Source organism: Megascapheus bottae, chromosome 3 (assembly GCF_031878675.1).
Source record: "Megascapheus bottae isolate mThoBot1 chromosome 3, mThoBot2.hap1, whole genome shotgun sequence".
Taxonomy (NCBI): Eukaryota; Metazoa; Chordata; class Mammalia; order Rodentia; family Geomyidae; genus Megascapheus; species Megascapheus bottae.
In genome coordinates, this window is record NC_143511.1 from 81,851,792 (window position 1) to 81,866,608 (window position 14,817).

The 14,817-nt window shown below is 41.3% G+C and overlaps 1 protein-coding gene across 3 annotated transcripts in view; it reads right to left on the reverse strand.

Moving 5' to 3' along the window:
- Dennd1a (DENN domain containing 1A) overlaps positions 1 to 14,817 on the reverse strand; it is a 463,593-nt gene that overhangs the window by 178,337 nt on the left and 270,439 nt on the right. For all 3 annotated transcript variants that reach the window (XM_090330613.1, XM_090330611.1, XM_090330612.1), the window contains exon 11: positions 3,364 to 3,409. In XM_090330613.1, coding sequence (XP_090186739.1) covers positions 3,364 to 3,409 — 46 coding nt within the window. The remainder of the gene's footprint in view (positions 1 to 3,363; positions 3,410 to 14,817) is intronic.

The following is a 14,817-nucleotide window of genomic DNA, read 5'->3' on the forward strand; positions in this document are numbered from 1 at the left end:
TTGGTTACCTGCAAACTGTGAGGCCTGTTGGAGAGCTTCTAAATGTGCTCTGAGTGACAGTTTCCCATGCACTCACTGTACCCTTTCTCAGAAAGCTGTGGCTCAGCAATACTGCTTTCCTGGCATCTGCTAACAGTGCCAAGGCCACCGCAGTGATTGACATGCAGTCCTTGTTCCCAAGAATGCATGTTCTAGGGGTGATGGAGAGAGGGTGAGGGAGGCATATAGAGGACTTCTTGGAAGTGTCAGAGAAGGGCAGAAAAGGGTAGACCATATCCAGGGGGACTGGCAATACAGATCTAGTCAGCCTAAGCAGTGATAACAAGCATTTCTGCAGTGCTGAGACTGAGGGCTGGACTACAGTGGGGAACCCATGTGGAACTCGAGAACAGTTCACAGCAAGCATGGAAGGTGGGCTTCTACTCCATGTGGAGACAGTAGACTGAACCCTGCATTCATATGTTACATCTACAGAGTAAAGCACAATGCTTGGAATAGAGGGGCCTTATGGTGAATCTAATGAATGAATAAGATTTTGCAAAACAAAACAAAAAAAATGAAAGCCAAGACAAGCCAATGAGGGCAGTGAGGAAAAGGGTAAGTGACACTTCAGAGAACTAGAGAATACTTAGAATGAATGAGAAGAGGAACAATCAGCTATGCTCAGTGGGCCCCCTTCAGTACCATTCATAGGCACTGGGGGCAGGCAGGGAGTAAAGTTGTTCACTGTTTGCATGGGTTTACACAGCTAATAAATTGCTGGGAAAAGACTGAGATATCAAGGTGAATTTCAGTTGGTTCTAGAAACTTTGGACCTGACATTCAGAGAGAGGGGGAGAGAGGAGAGACAGGGGGAAAGAGGGGGAGAGAGGGAGAGAGAGAAAGAGAGAAAGAGAAAGAGAGAGGGGGGAGAGAGGGAGGGAAAGAAGTAAGGGAGGGAGAGAGGGAGGGAGAGAAAGAGAGAAAGAGAAAGAGAGAGGGGGGAGAGAGGGAGGGAAAGAAGAAAGGGAGGGAGAGAGGGAGGGAGAGAGACAGACAGACAGAGCACTATTAGAATCACAGTTGAGAATCATGGACTTAAACTCGGTAGCTGAAGTGTAAGTCTTAAACAAGAGGCCTGGAGGGCAGAGAGAAGAGAATGTTTAGGCTACACACTTGGGAGAGTGCCGAAGATACTGGGACACACAAAGTTTGAAAAAGCCTGTCCGAGAGCAGACTGAAAGGCAGGAGAAAAAGCAGGAGGGAATTGTGATAGACCAAATAATGTTCAGATTAGTGTTTCAGACTCTACAGTAACTGACACAAAAGGTCCACTAGAAAAGTACTCACTGTGTGTGTGTGTGTGTGTGATGAATCCTAGGGCTTGAACTTAGGGCCAGGGTGTTGTCCCTGAGCTTTTCTTTGCTCAAGGTTAGCATGCTACCACTTGAGCCACAGCCCTACTTCTGGCCATTTTGGTGGTTAATTGGAGTCTCATGGACTTTCTGTTGAGACTGATCCTTGGATCGATCTCAGTCTCCTGAGTAGCTAGGATTAAAGGTATGAGCATGGCACCTAGCATAGAAAACACTCACTTTTTAGTTTTTCATATAGGTGCTTTGAATAGACCCCCAAATTTGACAAAGGTAAAACACAGGTGAAATTTCTTCTATCTAATTTAAATACATCTTTCAAGATGGGTAGTCCATAAACTTAGTATTGTATATGCTTTGGGCAAATGCAGTCTACAAACTGGGTATTTTATGTGCTTCAGGTTAGGTATACTCCATAAAATAAGTATTATATGTATTTTGGGCTGTGTATAGTCAATAAACTGAATACTGTGTTTTCAGCTGGGCATATTCCACAGACTTGAGTACTGTACATACTCAGGGCTGATGGTAGTCTACAAACTGAGTACTGTATGTACTCAGTGCTGGCTATAGTCCATAAACTGGGTACTATGTGTGCTTCAGGCTGAGTATAGTCCATACAGCGGGTACTGTGTGTGCTTTGGGCTCAGTATAGTCAATAAAGTGGGTACTGTGTATGCTTTGGTCTGGTTATATAGTCCATAAACTGAGTACTGTGTGTGTTTCATGCTGGGTGTAGTCCATCAACTGAGTACTGTATGTGCTCAGGGCTGGGTGATGACAGGGAGGGACTGCTAACAGAATGGAGAAGCCACATGGCCATCCTGTCAAATTAGAAATTTGAGCAGATTTCTGTGGTCTATTTTGATCAAGATTCTCAATGTCAAACAAACAGGTTTTTCGATAACCAACTTGTTTCATTTTCGTAAGCACAATAGCACAGTGTGCAACAGTTAGTGGAGAAGCAGGTGGTCCTCGTCGACGTGAAATGAGGGGAACAGAAGAAGAGAAGTAGCACTTCCTTTAAGGCATGCAAAGTACCACCACAGGCCGCCATGGATGTAGCTCTTCTCTAAGAGCTCATCTCCTGTGCCACTCAGCCAACCAGCCCCATCCCACTCTGTTCTAGTACAAAGGTACAAAGGTCTGCCTTGGGGTTCATGTCTACAAACTAAGAACCCGTACATTAGCACAGAAAAGTCCTTTAAAATAACTGCTATCTAATTGGTACAGCCACACAGAAAGCAATCTGGCATCTGATTCCTAGCTTTGACCAAGCATTTCTACTTTAGGGATTCTACGCTAAGGAAATAAGTCAAAATGCAGATAAAGCCTTATGCATAAAGATGTTCCCTAACATGCTATTTATAATAGTGGAAAAAGTGATAAACAACCTAAGTGCCCAATAGTACAAAATTGGTTAAGTTGTGGTATATCTAAATAATAGAAATGACAGGTAGCAAATTGACAATGACTGAGGCTGACAGTAGATACAAATGCCATAATGTAAAGTGAAATAAAGACATAAAATTGTATATCCTGTATCAATTATGCACATTTATAAAAATACATATTCACAGAATAAAAATGAGAAGAATAGTAAAATGCTAACCATGGCTCATTCTGGAATAATGCTCTGTGGATAGTTTTAATTTATTTTTTCATATTTCTATATCACATTTCATACAATGAAAATGTAATACTGTTACAGAGATTTAGAATAAACATCATTATAAAAATGAATCACTTCCTCGTTCAAACTCTTAGAGAACCCTGTCTTACTGCCTCTCTGGCCCTAACTCATTCACCCTAGAAAATCCACCATCTCCAAGAAAAGTGGAAGAACCCTGAAGACAAGGGCCAGAGGGAAGGGTATATGTCAAATGCTCAGTTCTGTGTACCTGGGAGGGAAATGTGAGCTGTTGTTTCACCCTCCCTCTGCATTTTTCTACTCCAAAAAGCAAAAGAAAACTCTATGTCAGGCAGTAGAGGAGAAAAGAAGCCAACTTACCTCCATTAAACTTAAATGAATTCCTATGAGGTAGGGCATGGGAGCACTGTGAAGAGAAACAGAGACACACAGCTGCTTTAATGTCTGTTACTTCCGACAGAGAATTACAGATGGTTCACTATTTGGAGAAAAACTGTTTTAATAAACGTATGCACAGTTACATTTCCTTTCACAACAAAAAATCCTAATATGACATTTTGTTCCCAAGCCTAGAAACTTCAGAAGAATTTCAAAATGCAGGCAGCACTGAAAACAGTATGGATAGAAGGAAGAGCATCAACTTCAATGTAGGTCTTCAAATAGCAGTGAGGCAACTGCATGTCCTCAGTCACGTTATCTTGAAAATGGCATACCAGGCTTGACCTGGTATGCTGTTATTAGAATGAGAGAAAAAAAAAAAAAGAGCTGGGCACCAGTGTCTTCCACCTGCAGTCCTACTACTTAGGAAGATTGAAGCTTAAAGCCAACATGGGCAGTAAGGTTTGCGTGACTCTTATTTCCAACAAACTACCAAAAAGCCTGATATAGAGCGGTGGCTTAAGTGGTAGAATGCTAGCCATGAGCAAAAAAAGCTCAGGCATGGTGCCAGGCCCTAAGTTCAAACCCCAGAAGTGGCACAGAAACAACAGAAAAGAATGAGACAAATGTACATCAAGTGACTAGTAGAGTTCCTGATACAAATGGGAATTGTGATTGTCACAATGATTATGAAAAAAAGTTGCAGTCCTATGATTGGCTTAATGGGTTTCAAAGAAATGATTTTCTTATTTGCTGAGCACAGTGGCTCAGGCCTGCCATTCTAGCTACTACAGGGAGGTAGGTAGAGATCAAGGGATCACGGTTTGAGGCCAGCTCAAGGAAAAGAAAAAATCATGAAACTTAAACTCAACCCATCGGCTGGCTGAATGTGGTAGTGTGAGCCTATTAGTTCAGTTACTAGGAGAGAATAATGGCTGGCCACAGTGGTGTGGGCCTGTCATCACCAATGAAATGACATGGGAACCACAAGCAGGAGATATGAAGGCCAGACTGACCTGAGCATAAAATGAAATTTGAAAAAATAGTCAAGGCGAAAGGAGGCTGGATGTATGGCTCAACTGGTAGTCCACCTACCTAGAAAACTGGAGGCCCTGAGTATAATCCTTATTACTAACACAAAAGATATGTCACGTAGCTGTCCATTCAGGCTAAATGAAGCATTTGGAAAGTTGCTAGCAAACTGCCCAACCTAAGTGGCACACATGCCTTCTGATGACACAACAGTTTGTGAGGTCTCTGCTAATTGCTTCATTCACAGAACATCAGGTACCCTATTGTCCATGACTGAGCAAGAGGGTAAGAACCTCACTGCAAAGTTCCTTAACCTGAGCATGCTGGGGTGACCAGTTCTTCCCCTTCATTTTCAGGCATCTGAAATAGGATGCACATAGCTATTAATATATGACTATTAATAATGTTCCCTACCAATGCAAAGTGTGTTAGTGGTTATAGCCACACCTTTAAGTTCATTTTTTCTAATTCACATAATCACCTTGTAAGGTAGCCATAACCCCTATTTTACAAAAGAGGAAATAGACTAGAGTTTAAGTCACTTGTCTAAATCGAATGCCACAAAACCAAGTAAGTTCCTTGGGCCTTGAGTCCTTCCTTCATGCCACACTGGCTCTAGACTATGGGCCTACACTGAGCAGGTTCACAACCCACACCATGGCTTTCTTGAGGCAGGGACTGACTGGTGACTTTTCCACGTTATGTCATAACTGTGCAGGATTTTTTTTTAAGGATCTTAGATAAAAGATCGTTGGCACAAATTGGGGGATCCTCTGTGGCAGCTAGCAGAGTCAAAGTGAGCAGGTAATGGTTCCTTGGGAAGAGTTTGAAAATCAAGGAAAAGTGAGTAAGGAGGGAAGAGAGGTTATTTTCTTTTTCTTTTTCTTTTTTTTTGCCAGTCCTGGGCTTGAGCTCAGGGCCTGAGCACTGTCCTTGGACTTTCTCAAGGCTAGAGCTCTACCCCTTGAGCCTCAGCACCACTTCCGGCTTTTTTTCTATGTATGTGGTACCAAGGAATCGAACCCGGGTCTTCGTGCATGCTAGACAAGCACTTTAACCACTAGGCCAAACTCCCGGCCCCAAGAGAGGTTATTTTCAATGGAATATTAAGGAGTTTAGGGGCTTTTTGTTTGTTTGTTTTAAAGGAGTATAAGTTTTATTCAAAAGGCAATGGTGAGGCAACAAAGCTTTTTAAACATCAGATGTACATTTGAAAATTGTTCAAACATTTAAAAATAGAAAGGGTACAACTCCCTCATTACTATTCAACAAATAAAACTCTTCAAGCAAAAACCATTCCCCAGAATATAAACTGTCTTAATACATATCTCAGCAGTGATGTATTTCGAAAGCTTGTAAAAGTAACTTGAATATTAGCAGCACAGTTTGAGGACTATTCTTGTAGAAGACTCTGTATTTGTTAGTACACAAAGAAAGAACTATACACACAACTACAGTGAAGGTAGAGTTGTGCTTTTCTTTCACATATTCTCTTCTTTTGTTTTGTTCTATTCTTCTTTCTTCTTTTAGGGTATCTGCTGGGCACATTTAGCTTCTCTTTGCTTCTAGGAGTAGGGAAATGCCCTGTGACAGTTTTTCTCCTTAAACTGTAAACCATTAGCTTAGCTGCCAGCCACACAAATGCTCCAACTTCCCAGTGTGCCTGGCTCTGTTGTCCAAGTGTTTTTCTTTTTCTTCTTCAGTATATGCTGAAATGAATGTGTTTCTAATTAAGTAGCTTCAGGAACATGACAGCTTCAATGTCAAAAATACAAAGTCTAAACCCCGGCAGGAAGTCCTAAGACTGCAAATGTCTCGAGTGGAACTTTGCCTAATGTAATGAAAGGAGGCAGGAAGAGCACAGAATTCCAGAAAAATGGCCACTTATTAATGTGTCCAGAAGCACAGCTAACCAGAGAATGGAAAGCTCAAATCTACAACATTTAGCTAAACTTTAGCAACTATGCCAGCTCTTACATGTAAGTATGCAATGGATCAGTCACCATGAGTTTTAACTAGAATTTTAGAATTGAAATCCCAACAAACAAGTTGACACAGAAAAAGACATCTAAATAACTCTGAGGTAAAGCTAAATACTACCTATAGCCCAAGCCCTTTGTATAATTTAACCATAGGCTATTACTTGGAAAAGGAATATTTTTTAGAATTTTAAATAGGTAGGTTTTAATGATATGCTCTTTTATCTTGCAATAAAAATCAATGATAACCCAGATAGAGAAAAATAGTCTCATAGAAGTGGGTACAGATGGAAGAAGGGACAAAGTGGGACTAGTTTTTCAGGCATCTTTCAAGCCCAATAATTTCCCAAAGAGTAACTATGGTTATCATAGAAATATAGTTTCTTAGCCAAGTATTGTTAGGATTGCACCAGCTCTGTATTTAGAAAATATCTGAAACACATTCATTTGAAAATCATGTGCCTCCATGTTTTGTATAAATGCAAATTTGGAGAAATACCTTTCCTGTTGTTATCATTTGCTTACAAAGCCTCAAATACATCCAAGAATCTATGGCAATGTTACCCTGAAAATATCCAAATACAACTTCTCAGTGTGGGGAGAGACTGGGAAGAAAAAGAAGCTCAGATTCCTTAAAACCTCAATGTGCCAAGTATATACCTGGGTAATTCTAAATATGTCCTGATAACAATTCCTATTGTCAATATGCCAGAATAATTATTGAAAATTAATTTTCTTGGAAACCTCTATAACCTATCTTTTTTAGAGATACATTTTTTTTTGGTTTCTGGGGTGTGTGTGTGTGTGTGTGTGTGTGTGTGTGTGCGCGTGTGCATGTGCACATATGCATATGCCAGTCTTAGGGGCTTGAACTCAGAGCCTGGGTGCCGTCCCTGGGTTCTTTTGTTAGAGGGTATTACTCTACCACTTTGAGACACAGCACTACTTCCTGTTTTGGGGTGGCTAACTGGAGATGAGTCTCCTAGACTTTTCAGCCCAGGCTGGCTTCAAACCAGTATCCTCAGACAGACCTCAGTCTCTTGAGTAGCTAGAATTACAAGCATAAGCCACAATGCCCAGCTAGAAAAGACATTTTTTGGAAAAATGTAACTAGTTATATCATTTCAATTTTGCCTTACACTTTGTTAATATCAGCCATGATATTATTGCATGTATTCTATTTTCTTATTGTGTATACCAACTCTTTCCATATTGTACTACAACCTTTGTGATTGTTAAACACTCTACAATATTCTATTGAATAAATCCTATCCCTATAGTTAGACAGTAAGTCACTTTTTTCATTAATTTAATTAGCAAGACCGCATTGAAAATGAACAACTTCACATATATGAACTCCCAGATAGTGAGTTAGTAAGCCAGAGGAATTAGATCTGTTTTTGTTCTGTATAATCTCTTGTTCTATCCTGACCAGGTGTCTCTAAAAGGACAGTATCTGTTCAGTGCAGGGACTGGAGATGGCCAAGATGTGCCCAGCATACAAGCAACATCTGGTAGAGGCACTCAGTGAGCAACTGTCAAGTCTAAAGGGGTTCTCTCTGAGCCCACTGTGGCTGGCACCATTGGATTCATTTTCTCATTCAGAGAATGGCCTTTTGTTCATTCTTCATTCTGAAGACACTTGGTACTGATAAAGATTGTGTCTGGCATGTATCACCTCTGTTCATAGGTTTATGATTCACAAACACATGCTCTCAGCATCTATGTGCTCTGCTGTGAGTTCTGTGGGATTGTATAGCACTTTCTCCTGGAGGGTGCCTTGCCTCCTTATTTTAATGTACAGGCAAGGACACAATCATTTGCTCTTTCTGACCACTTAGACATTTTAAAAAACCATGTCTCACTCTTAGGCATACATTAAAAGGAAAACATAGCCAAATAAATTTAGTAAGCTAATTCTAAAAGCTTCACATATGGAGTCCGACTCATCTGAATCATTTTGTGATTCAGAGGCATCAATTTCCATGTTTTCCCAAAGACAATTCAGTAACAAAGCAAAACAATAATTAATGTACTAAAAGTATCCTTCTGTTTTAGGTCTGAGAAAGACTTGGTTGTTGCTTTTCTAGAAAATATGAATGCAAAGATACTTGCTCCACTGATAGCTTCTCCACTCTGCTCTGAGCTCTTCAGCAATCACAGCAACTTTAATTTCAATGCTGAATCATACTGCCATTTTGAAGATATTTTAAATGGCAATTAAACACAGCACATGCAGAACCAGCAATGCACATAATTAAATTAAAGCAATGATAATATTAATAGCTATGACCATATCTGTGCTCAGGCAGATCATGACAACTGCTTCACAACTGCTGTGCAGCTGACAAGTGATAGTAGGATGCCATTGTATATCTCTGAATATAAGAATAGGGACTACTGTACTGGGCCTTTGTTCTCTGGGAATTACTGCACTCTCTGACTTCCTCAGTTATATCCAGGGAAACTGAAAGCTCTTCTTTCTTCCTGCTCCCCTACAGAGGAAAGGGATTCTGTTGCTGGTGTCAAGGCAGTGACAATATAATGACCTTTACCTGAAAGGTTTCTTTATTTTGAATCCTAAGAGGAAAAGGAACTAATATTATTGAGTGACTATAACCCAGTCACTTTTATGCATTACATATATAATTCTCAAAGCAACTCTGCAAGGTAGTGCTATTATCTACACTTTCAGATGAGGAAACAGGTTCAGAAAGGTGAAGCAACTTGCCCAAGGTCATATAGCTAGTAAGTAGTGAAGCAATATTACAAACTAAGGGCTGTCAGTCTATGAGCCAGTCATACTTGGTACTGAAGACAAAAGGAAAGGAGTGCTGGTATATGGAATGGGCCTGTGATGTACAGTGTTTCTGGGACAGGTAGATTCTATAGCTTGGGTTCATTCCTAGCAGTGAACAGACATGCATATGGATCTGCAGAATTATTAATGATCCTGTAGTCTCCATCCATTATGACTGCACTTCCACAATTTGTTTAATTCCTTTCCCCCAGATAACCAGAGTCCTCTTAATTATGTTCCCCTAAGGTGAGCTGCTACTAATTGGAAATGAGTCAGGTGAAATAAAAGAACGCTGGCTGTCCAAATACACAGCATACAGCTTCCTCAGACAAAGGTGGAGGGGGTGAAGATAGGTCCTACCCTCCTGGTGGGCAAGTCCTCTTTGACGCCAGGAAGGAACACAGCCTCCGGCAGCCCAGGGATTTGAAAATCCACTGGCTTTCCTTTCTCTTCCTGGGTACAACTGCACAGTTAGCATCACTACTTACACACCACAGCGCCCACTCTCCCTCCCACGGGGGCACCACCTTTTCACCCAAGTACTTTTCTCAGCAGGGTGGTGGGGGATGTGTGCGTGGGGGGAACAAGTTTTCCCTCAGTGTACTATTTTTAAAGGTAAGGAAAGCTCAGAAAGAGGCCTTATTCACTTGAGCTTTTAGCTTTCATTCTTGTTTTTGAAAAGAAACAAAAGAATAAACACAGCTTGCCTTACAATTTTAAATTCTGCTCTAAATAATGAAGCCTGGTTTTCTGAGGGAGGTCAAAGGATAAAAGAACAGGAGAACGTACAAACAAGAACAAAGAACATGCAACACATCTTGTTGGGTAACAAAATGCAGCTTTGGGCTTACTGAGGGTGACAGAGAGGTCCTCCCAGGCCAACGTGGTGACCAGTGTGGTACCAGGAGTGACAAGCAGCCACCAACCACTGGCTGTGTGCTTGCCTCACGTCATTACAGGGCCATGGCCACTAGACATGTTCTCCCTGGATCCTTAAGAGTGTGGGGGCATCACTGGAGCCACAGTGCAGATGAAGAAGTATGTGGAAATGAGTAATTCATTTGAGGTTATGCAGATCACAACAGGGCAAAGACTAGAGCCAGACTGAAGTAACAAGCTCACCATTTCCCAGGCCAAATGACCAAAGGAGAAGAACAAGAGATTAGCTTTTTCTGGCCTGCTTGGGAGGCCATAGTAAGACCCAGAGTCCCCACCTTCTGGTTGAGTATGCTCTACTGCTCTGTCCATTCCAGTTGTTATCTAGTTCCACATAGCCTCCAATTAGTCACATGCTGTCTCCATGGGCCTCAGTCCCACCTCTTCAATGCCCACTTCTCATATGGCACCAGAGGTTGCTCACATCTCCCTTGCTTTGGACCCACTGGGCACAAAACAGATGTTAGGTTCAATAGTTACTGTCAGTTACAGAAAAGGCCTCTACGGCCTGTTTCCCAGAGAACCTCACTGTCATATGCAGGGCAGCTAGGACAGAACTGCACCACTCCATATTTAACACATGCCAGACACCAAAGGCTGTCCACAAAGCTTTACTTATCTGATTTCAGAGGACCCTCAAATAATCCAATGGATACTTTTTTTACTCTCTGAAAAAGCTGTTCTCAGATACTTGTCCAAAGTTTCCTTGTTAACAATAACTCTGGCCCAAACTCTCCTTCAATGTTTCGTATACTGCTTTTTCTGAATAGTGACTTCTCTGAACCATTATGCTATATTTAGCAAAAAACAGTTATTTGATAATCATAGTTAAAAAAAAAAAACCAGCTAGCTGGGTGCTGGTAGCTCACACCTGTAATCCTAGCTACTCAGGTGGCTGAACTCTGAGGATCACAGTTCAAAGCCAGCCCAGGCATGAAACTCCATGAGACTCCAATTAACCACCAAAAAAAATGGAAATGGCGCTGTGGCTCAAAGTGGCTCAGCCTTGAGCTGAGGAGTTCAGCAACAGAGCCCAGGTCCACAGTCTTAAACCGTGGGGCTTGCCCCATGACTAATCAAAACAAAACAAAGCAAAACAAACCAACCAACAAACAAAATAAAACTATACTTGCTTTACCAGCTGGAATTGATTCTTTTTATGTTCTAAGCAATTTATATGAATATGCTCAGTATAGTCCAAAAAGTAGAAAAAGAATGAGGGACAAAACAACCAGGTCAATACTTGAGTGTCATGATACAATATCTACTGATGGCCACAAACTGGGCTCTGAGCCCCTTTGGTTGCCAAACCCAAGGAGAGATATGAGACCTGTGAAATCCACAGAGAAAAATATACAGTCAGCCCTCATACCCACAGGTTCTATATCTATGAACTCAAATAACCATGGAACAAAAATACTCTAAAAAATAAATTTCTAGAAAGTTCCAAAAAGCATGAATTTACTGCACGCTGAGTAGTATATAGCACCTCCAGCCGTGGCTTCCTACCACTTCACAGACCACCCTCCCAGTCTCTCTCTAGCACTCATTGTCCAAGCACGGCTTATAGTGCATCCCATCCGCACATCATGTTCCCAGGCTTGCTGATAGTTGTTTCAATGCTGCTTTATCTCATCAATATTCTCTGAACAATACACAGTAACTATTTATAAAGCATTCCATTGCATTTATGTATAAGTAATATAGAGATGATTTAAAGCACAGAGGAGGATATGATATGCATAGGGTTATATACAGATATTGTAATGTTTTATATAATGTAAGTGAACATCTATGGATTTTGCTACCTGTGGGGATTCTGAAATGGAGAGAACTACTAGCCAGAAGTTTGAATTTTAAAATGGCTGGAGGGGGGCTGATCATATGTTGGTCAGTCAACAAATATTACCATGTATCAGAACCATATTGGGCTGGGGAAAGAGGGAAAAAAATGGATCAGGTCAGGTCCTTGACTATTTGGAGCATACTAGTAGCAAATGAAATAAGTACATTACTATATGAGCACACACTGCTGCAAGAAAGAGAACAGGGTGCTTGGTATACAAGACAGGAAGGCCTAAGGTGACCTCATTTCATCCTTACAGCAATCTTGAAGGCTTATCTCTGTAGCTTACACAGGAATCTATACCTCAAAATGGTTAAGTAACTTTACAAAGGTCATAAGGTAGGTGAAAGGCACAAAAGAGGGCTTGAAAAGTAGAAGGAGAGTGAATGCTATCATTTAAACTTTTCTTTGGGTAAATGGTATTTAATTTCTTTCCTGTTTCCAATCTAGCCCTCTCTGATCTTTGAGCAATAGCAGAGGATGAGACCAGGAACAACTCAAGATTGGGAGAGGAAGTGAAGATCACCTGTTTCCTTGTGTGGTTTCCTCTGACAGCAGAGGGGGCTCAATGGGAGCTGAGCTGGATGCTGGGGATGGTTGCTAATGCAAGACACATGTATATCACTGTAACTGATCAGTGAAAGCAGCAGAGTGGGCACATTGTCCTGAGTGTGGCTCTAAAGCTCCACAGGGTGACCAATGAAGGAGGGGGACAAGGACCTTCCAGAGCCCTAAGCCACTTGTCCCAACTGACATGAAGGCAAGTTACAAAGACAGTGCCTGGGTGAAAACCTGGGAAGGTCAACATCAAAGCCTGAAGTAGGCAGCTCTTTTGTGCCTCCTCAGTCTACCGGAAGGCGACAGACTTGGAAAAACATCAGGAGGGGCTCCATGGCTGAGACCACTGCAGCAGGAGAAGTTAATCATAGAGTAAAGGTCAGGAGACAGGGTTCTCAGAGGTCACAGAGAATTCAACCAGAACCATTATAAGCCAGAGCTAGCTGGAACAAAACAAAACAAAACAAAACAAAACAAAAAACCAAAAAACAAACTCAGATTGGGATTCACCGTAGCCCAGGAGCTCTTTCTAGAAATGCAGAGGTGAATTAGGTAGAAAACAAATGAGAAGAGACAAAGAAAAGAGGTTTATAGGAGTTAAAAAAAGAGCATTAAATGCAAATGGTAGTAAGAAAAGATTTCCTCTTTTTCCAGTACAAAGATGTCCCATATGCCAAAAATGCTTCACATCCAGTGACCTTTTATGCCTAGCTTTTCAGTTCAAATGTTCAAAGAAAAGAGCCTAGCACCACGATAGTGCTTCACACATTTTTCTTGATGCCAAAAACAGAGAGAGGCAAGAATACTTGTCTGAAAATCTCTGGCATGAGGTGACTTGCTCCAGTGCTGCTGCCTTCTGGAGTCTTGATGCTTCTTTGGTCTGTGGCTCCTAACTTACATGACCTATGGTTCTTAGTACGTAGCTAGAATATCTTTGTTGGAGAGACTACTAGGCTACCTGGAAGTTCTAGAGTTTTATAAGGATTGTATATAAGCCAGGCGGCAGGCCAGGGAGGACTGGGGAATTATATACAGAATGCATTATGAGAAACTGGGCAAGTCAGCAGAAGGTAGCACATAGAAGCTAGTCAGAAGCTGGGGGTGGGGATAAGCTATTTCTCCCTTACAAGCAGCAAGCAGCAAGAAGCAAGGCAGTAGAGGTCACCTTTTTGTGCCTCCCTAGTCTAATGGAAGGAGACAGACTCGGAAAACATGACGGAGGGGCTCCAAGGCGGAGATCACTATAGCAGCATAAGCTAATCACACAATAAAGGTCAAGACATGGGTTAAGAACTTGAGATGTAGAATCAAGAAGATGAAAGACCACTAGGATGGTTAGGATACAGTCTGGAGAGTCCCTTGGAAGGCAGGTGGGTAAGAGCCAACAAACACCATCTTCTAATTTGGAAAGAGTGGTTTCCATGTTAAAGGGACCTCTTTACTCTGCTATGGTCTAAAGATGGGCTGTCTCACTAAATCTTAGGTTGAGGCAATTCCTCAATGTAAATACGCTGGGAGGTGATTGAATGATGGGACTGGAGCTCACCTGGAATATCAAAGTCAGGACTTCCCATTTATTCCATATAAGAGAACTTATGTCTCTAGTGTACCTGATCAGAAAGTGTGTGTAGACATGGTTGTGCGTGCACACGCACACACTTATGCATTGGCTGAACAAAGAAAAATGATAGTTGAAGACAGTTTTCTCAGAGGTGTGCAAAATTTCTTCCACAGACTCTTGGCACTATAAGTTTTGGGGCTACTGAAGGAAATGAAGGTCACATTGGCCTAGGGTTGGGTTACTTTTTATCACCCAATAACTTCTTAGTTTTCTACTTGGTGCTAGGCTATACTTCTAGCCATATTCCTGGAAATTATCTTGAGATAAATAAAATGAAACTCAGAAGAAAGGGGATAGAACACTCTTGTTACAAATTAAATAGAACCAGGGCCAGGATTTGGACCAGAACTTTTGACTTCTAATATGGACCTTTTCTCCACCACTCAGCCTCTCTATTCAAACATCAGAGTTGAGTTTAGCAAACCTTAGCTCAGGATTTACTCAGTAATATATAATTTTTCTTTGTTCAACCAATACACAAATGTGTTTGTATGTGCATGCTTTCTAAACATCAGGTACAGTAAAGACACTTCTTCCATATGAATGGTAAATCCTGATTTTGATCCCCTCCCTTCAGGTGAACTCCTATCATAATAGTACTATTCCCTGAGTATTAGACCACTCTTAGACCCTTGCTATTTTTTAGCTTAAAAAACAGAACAAC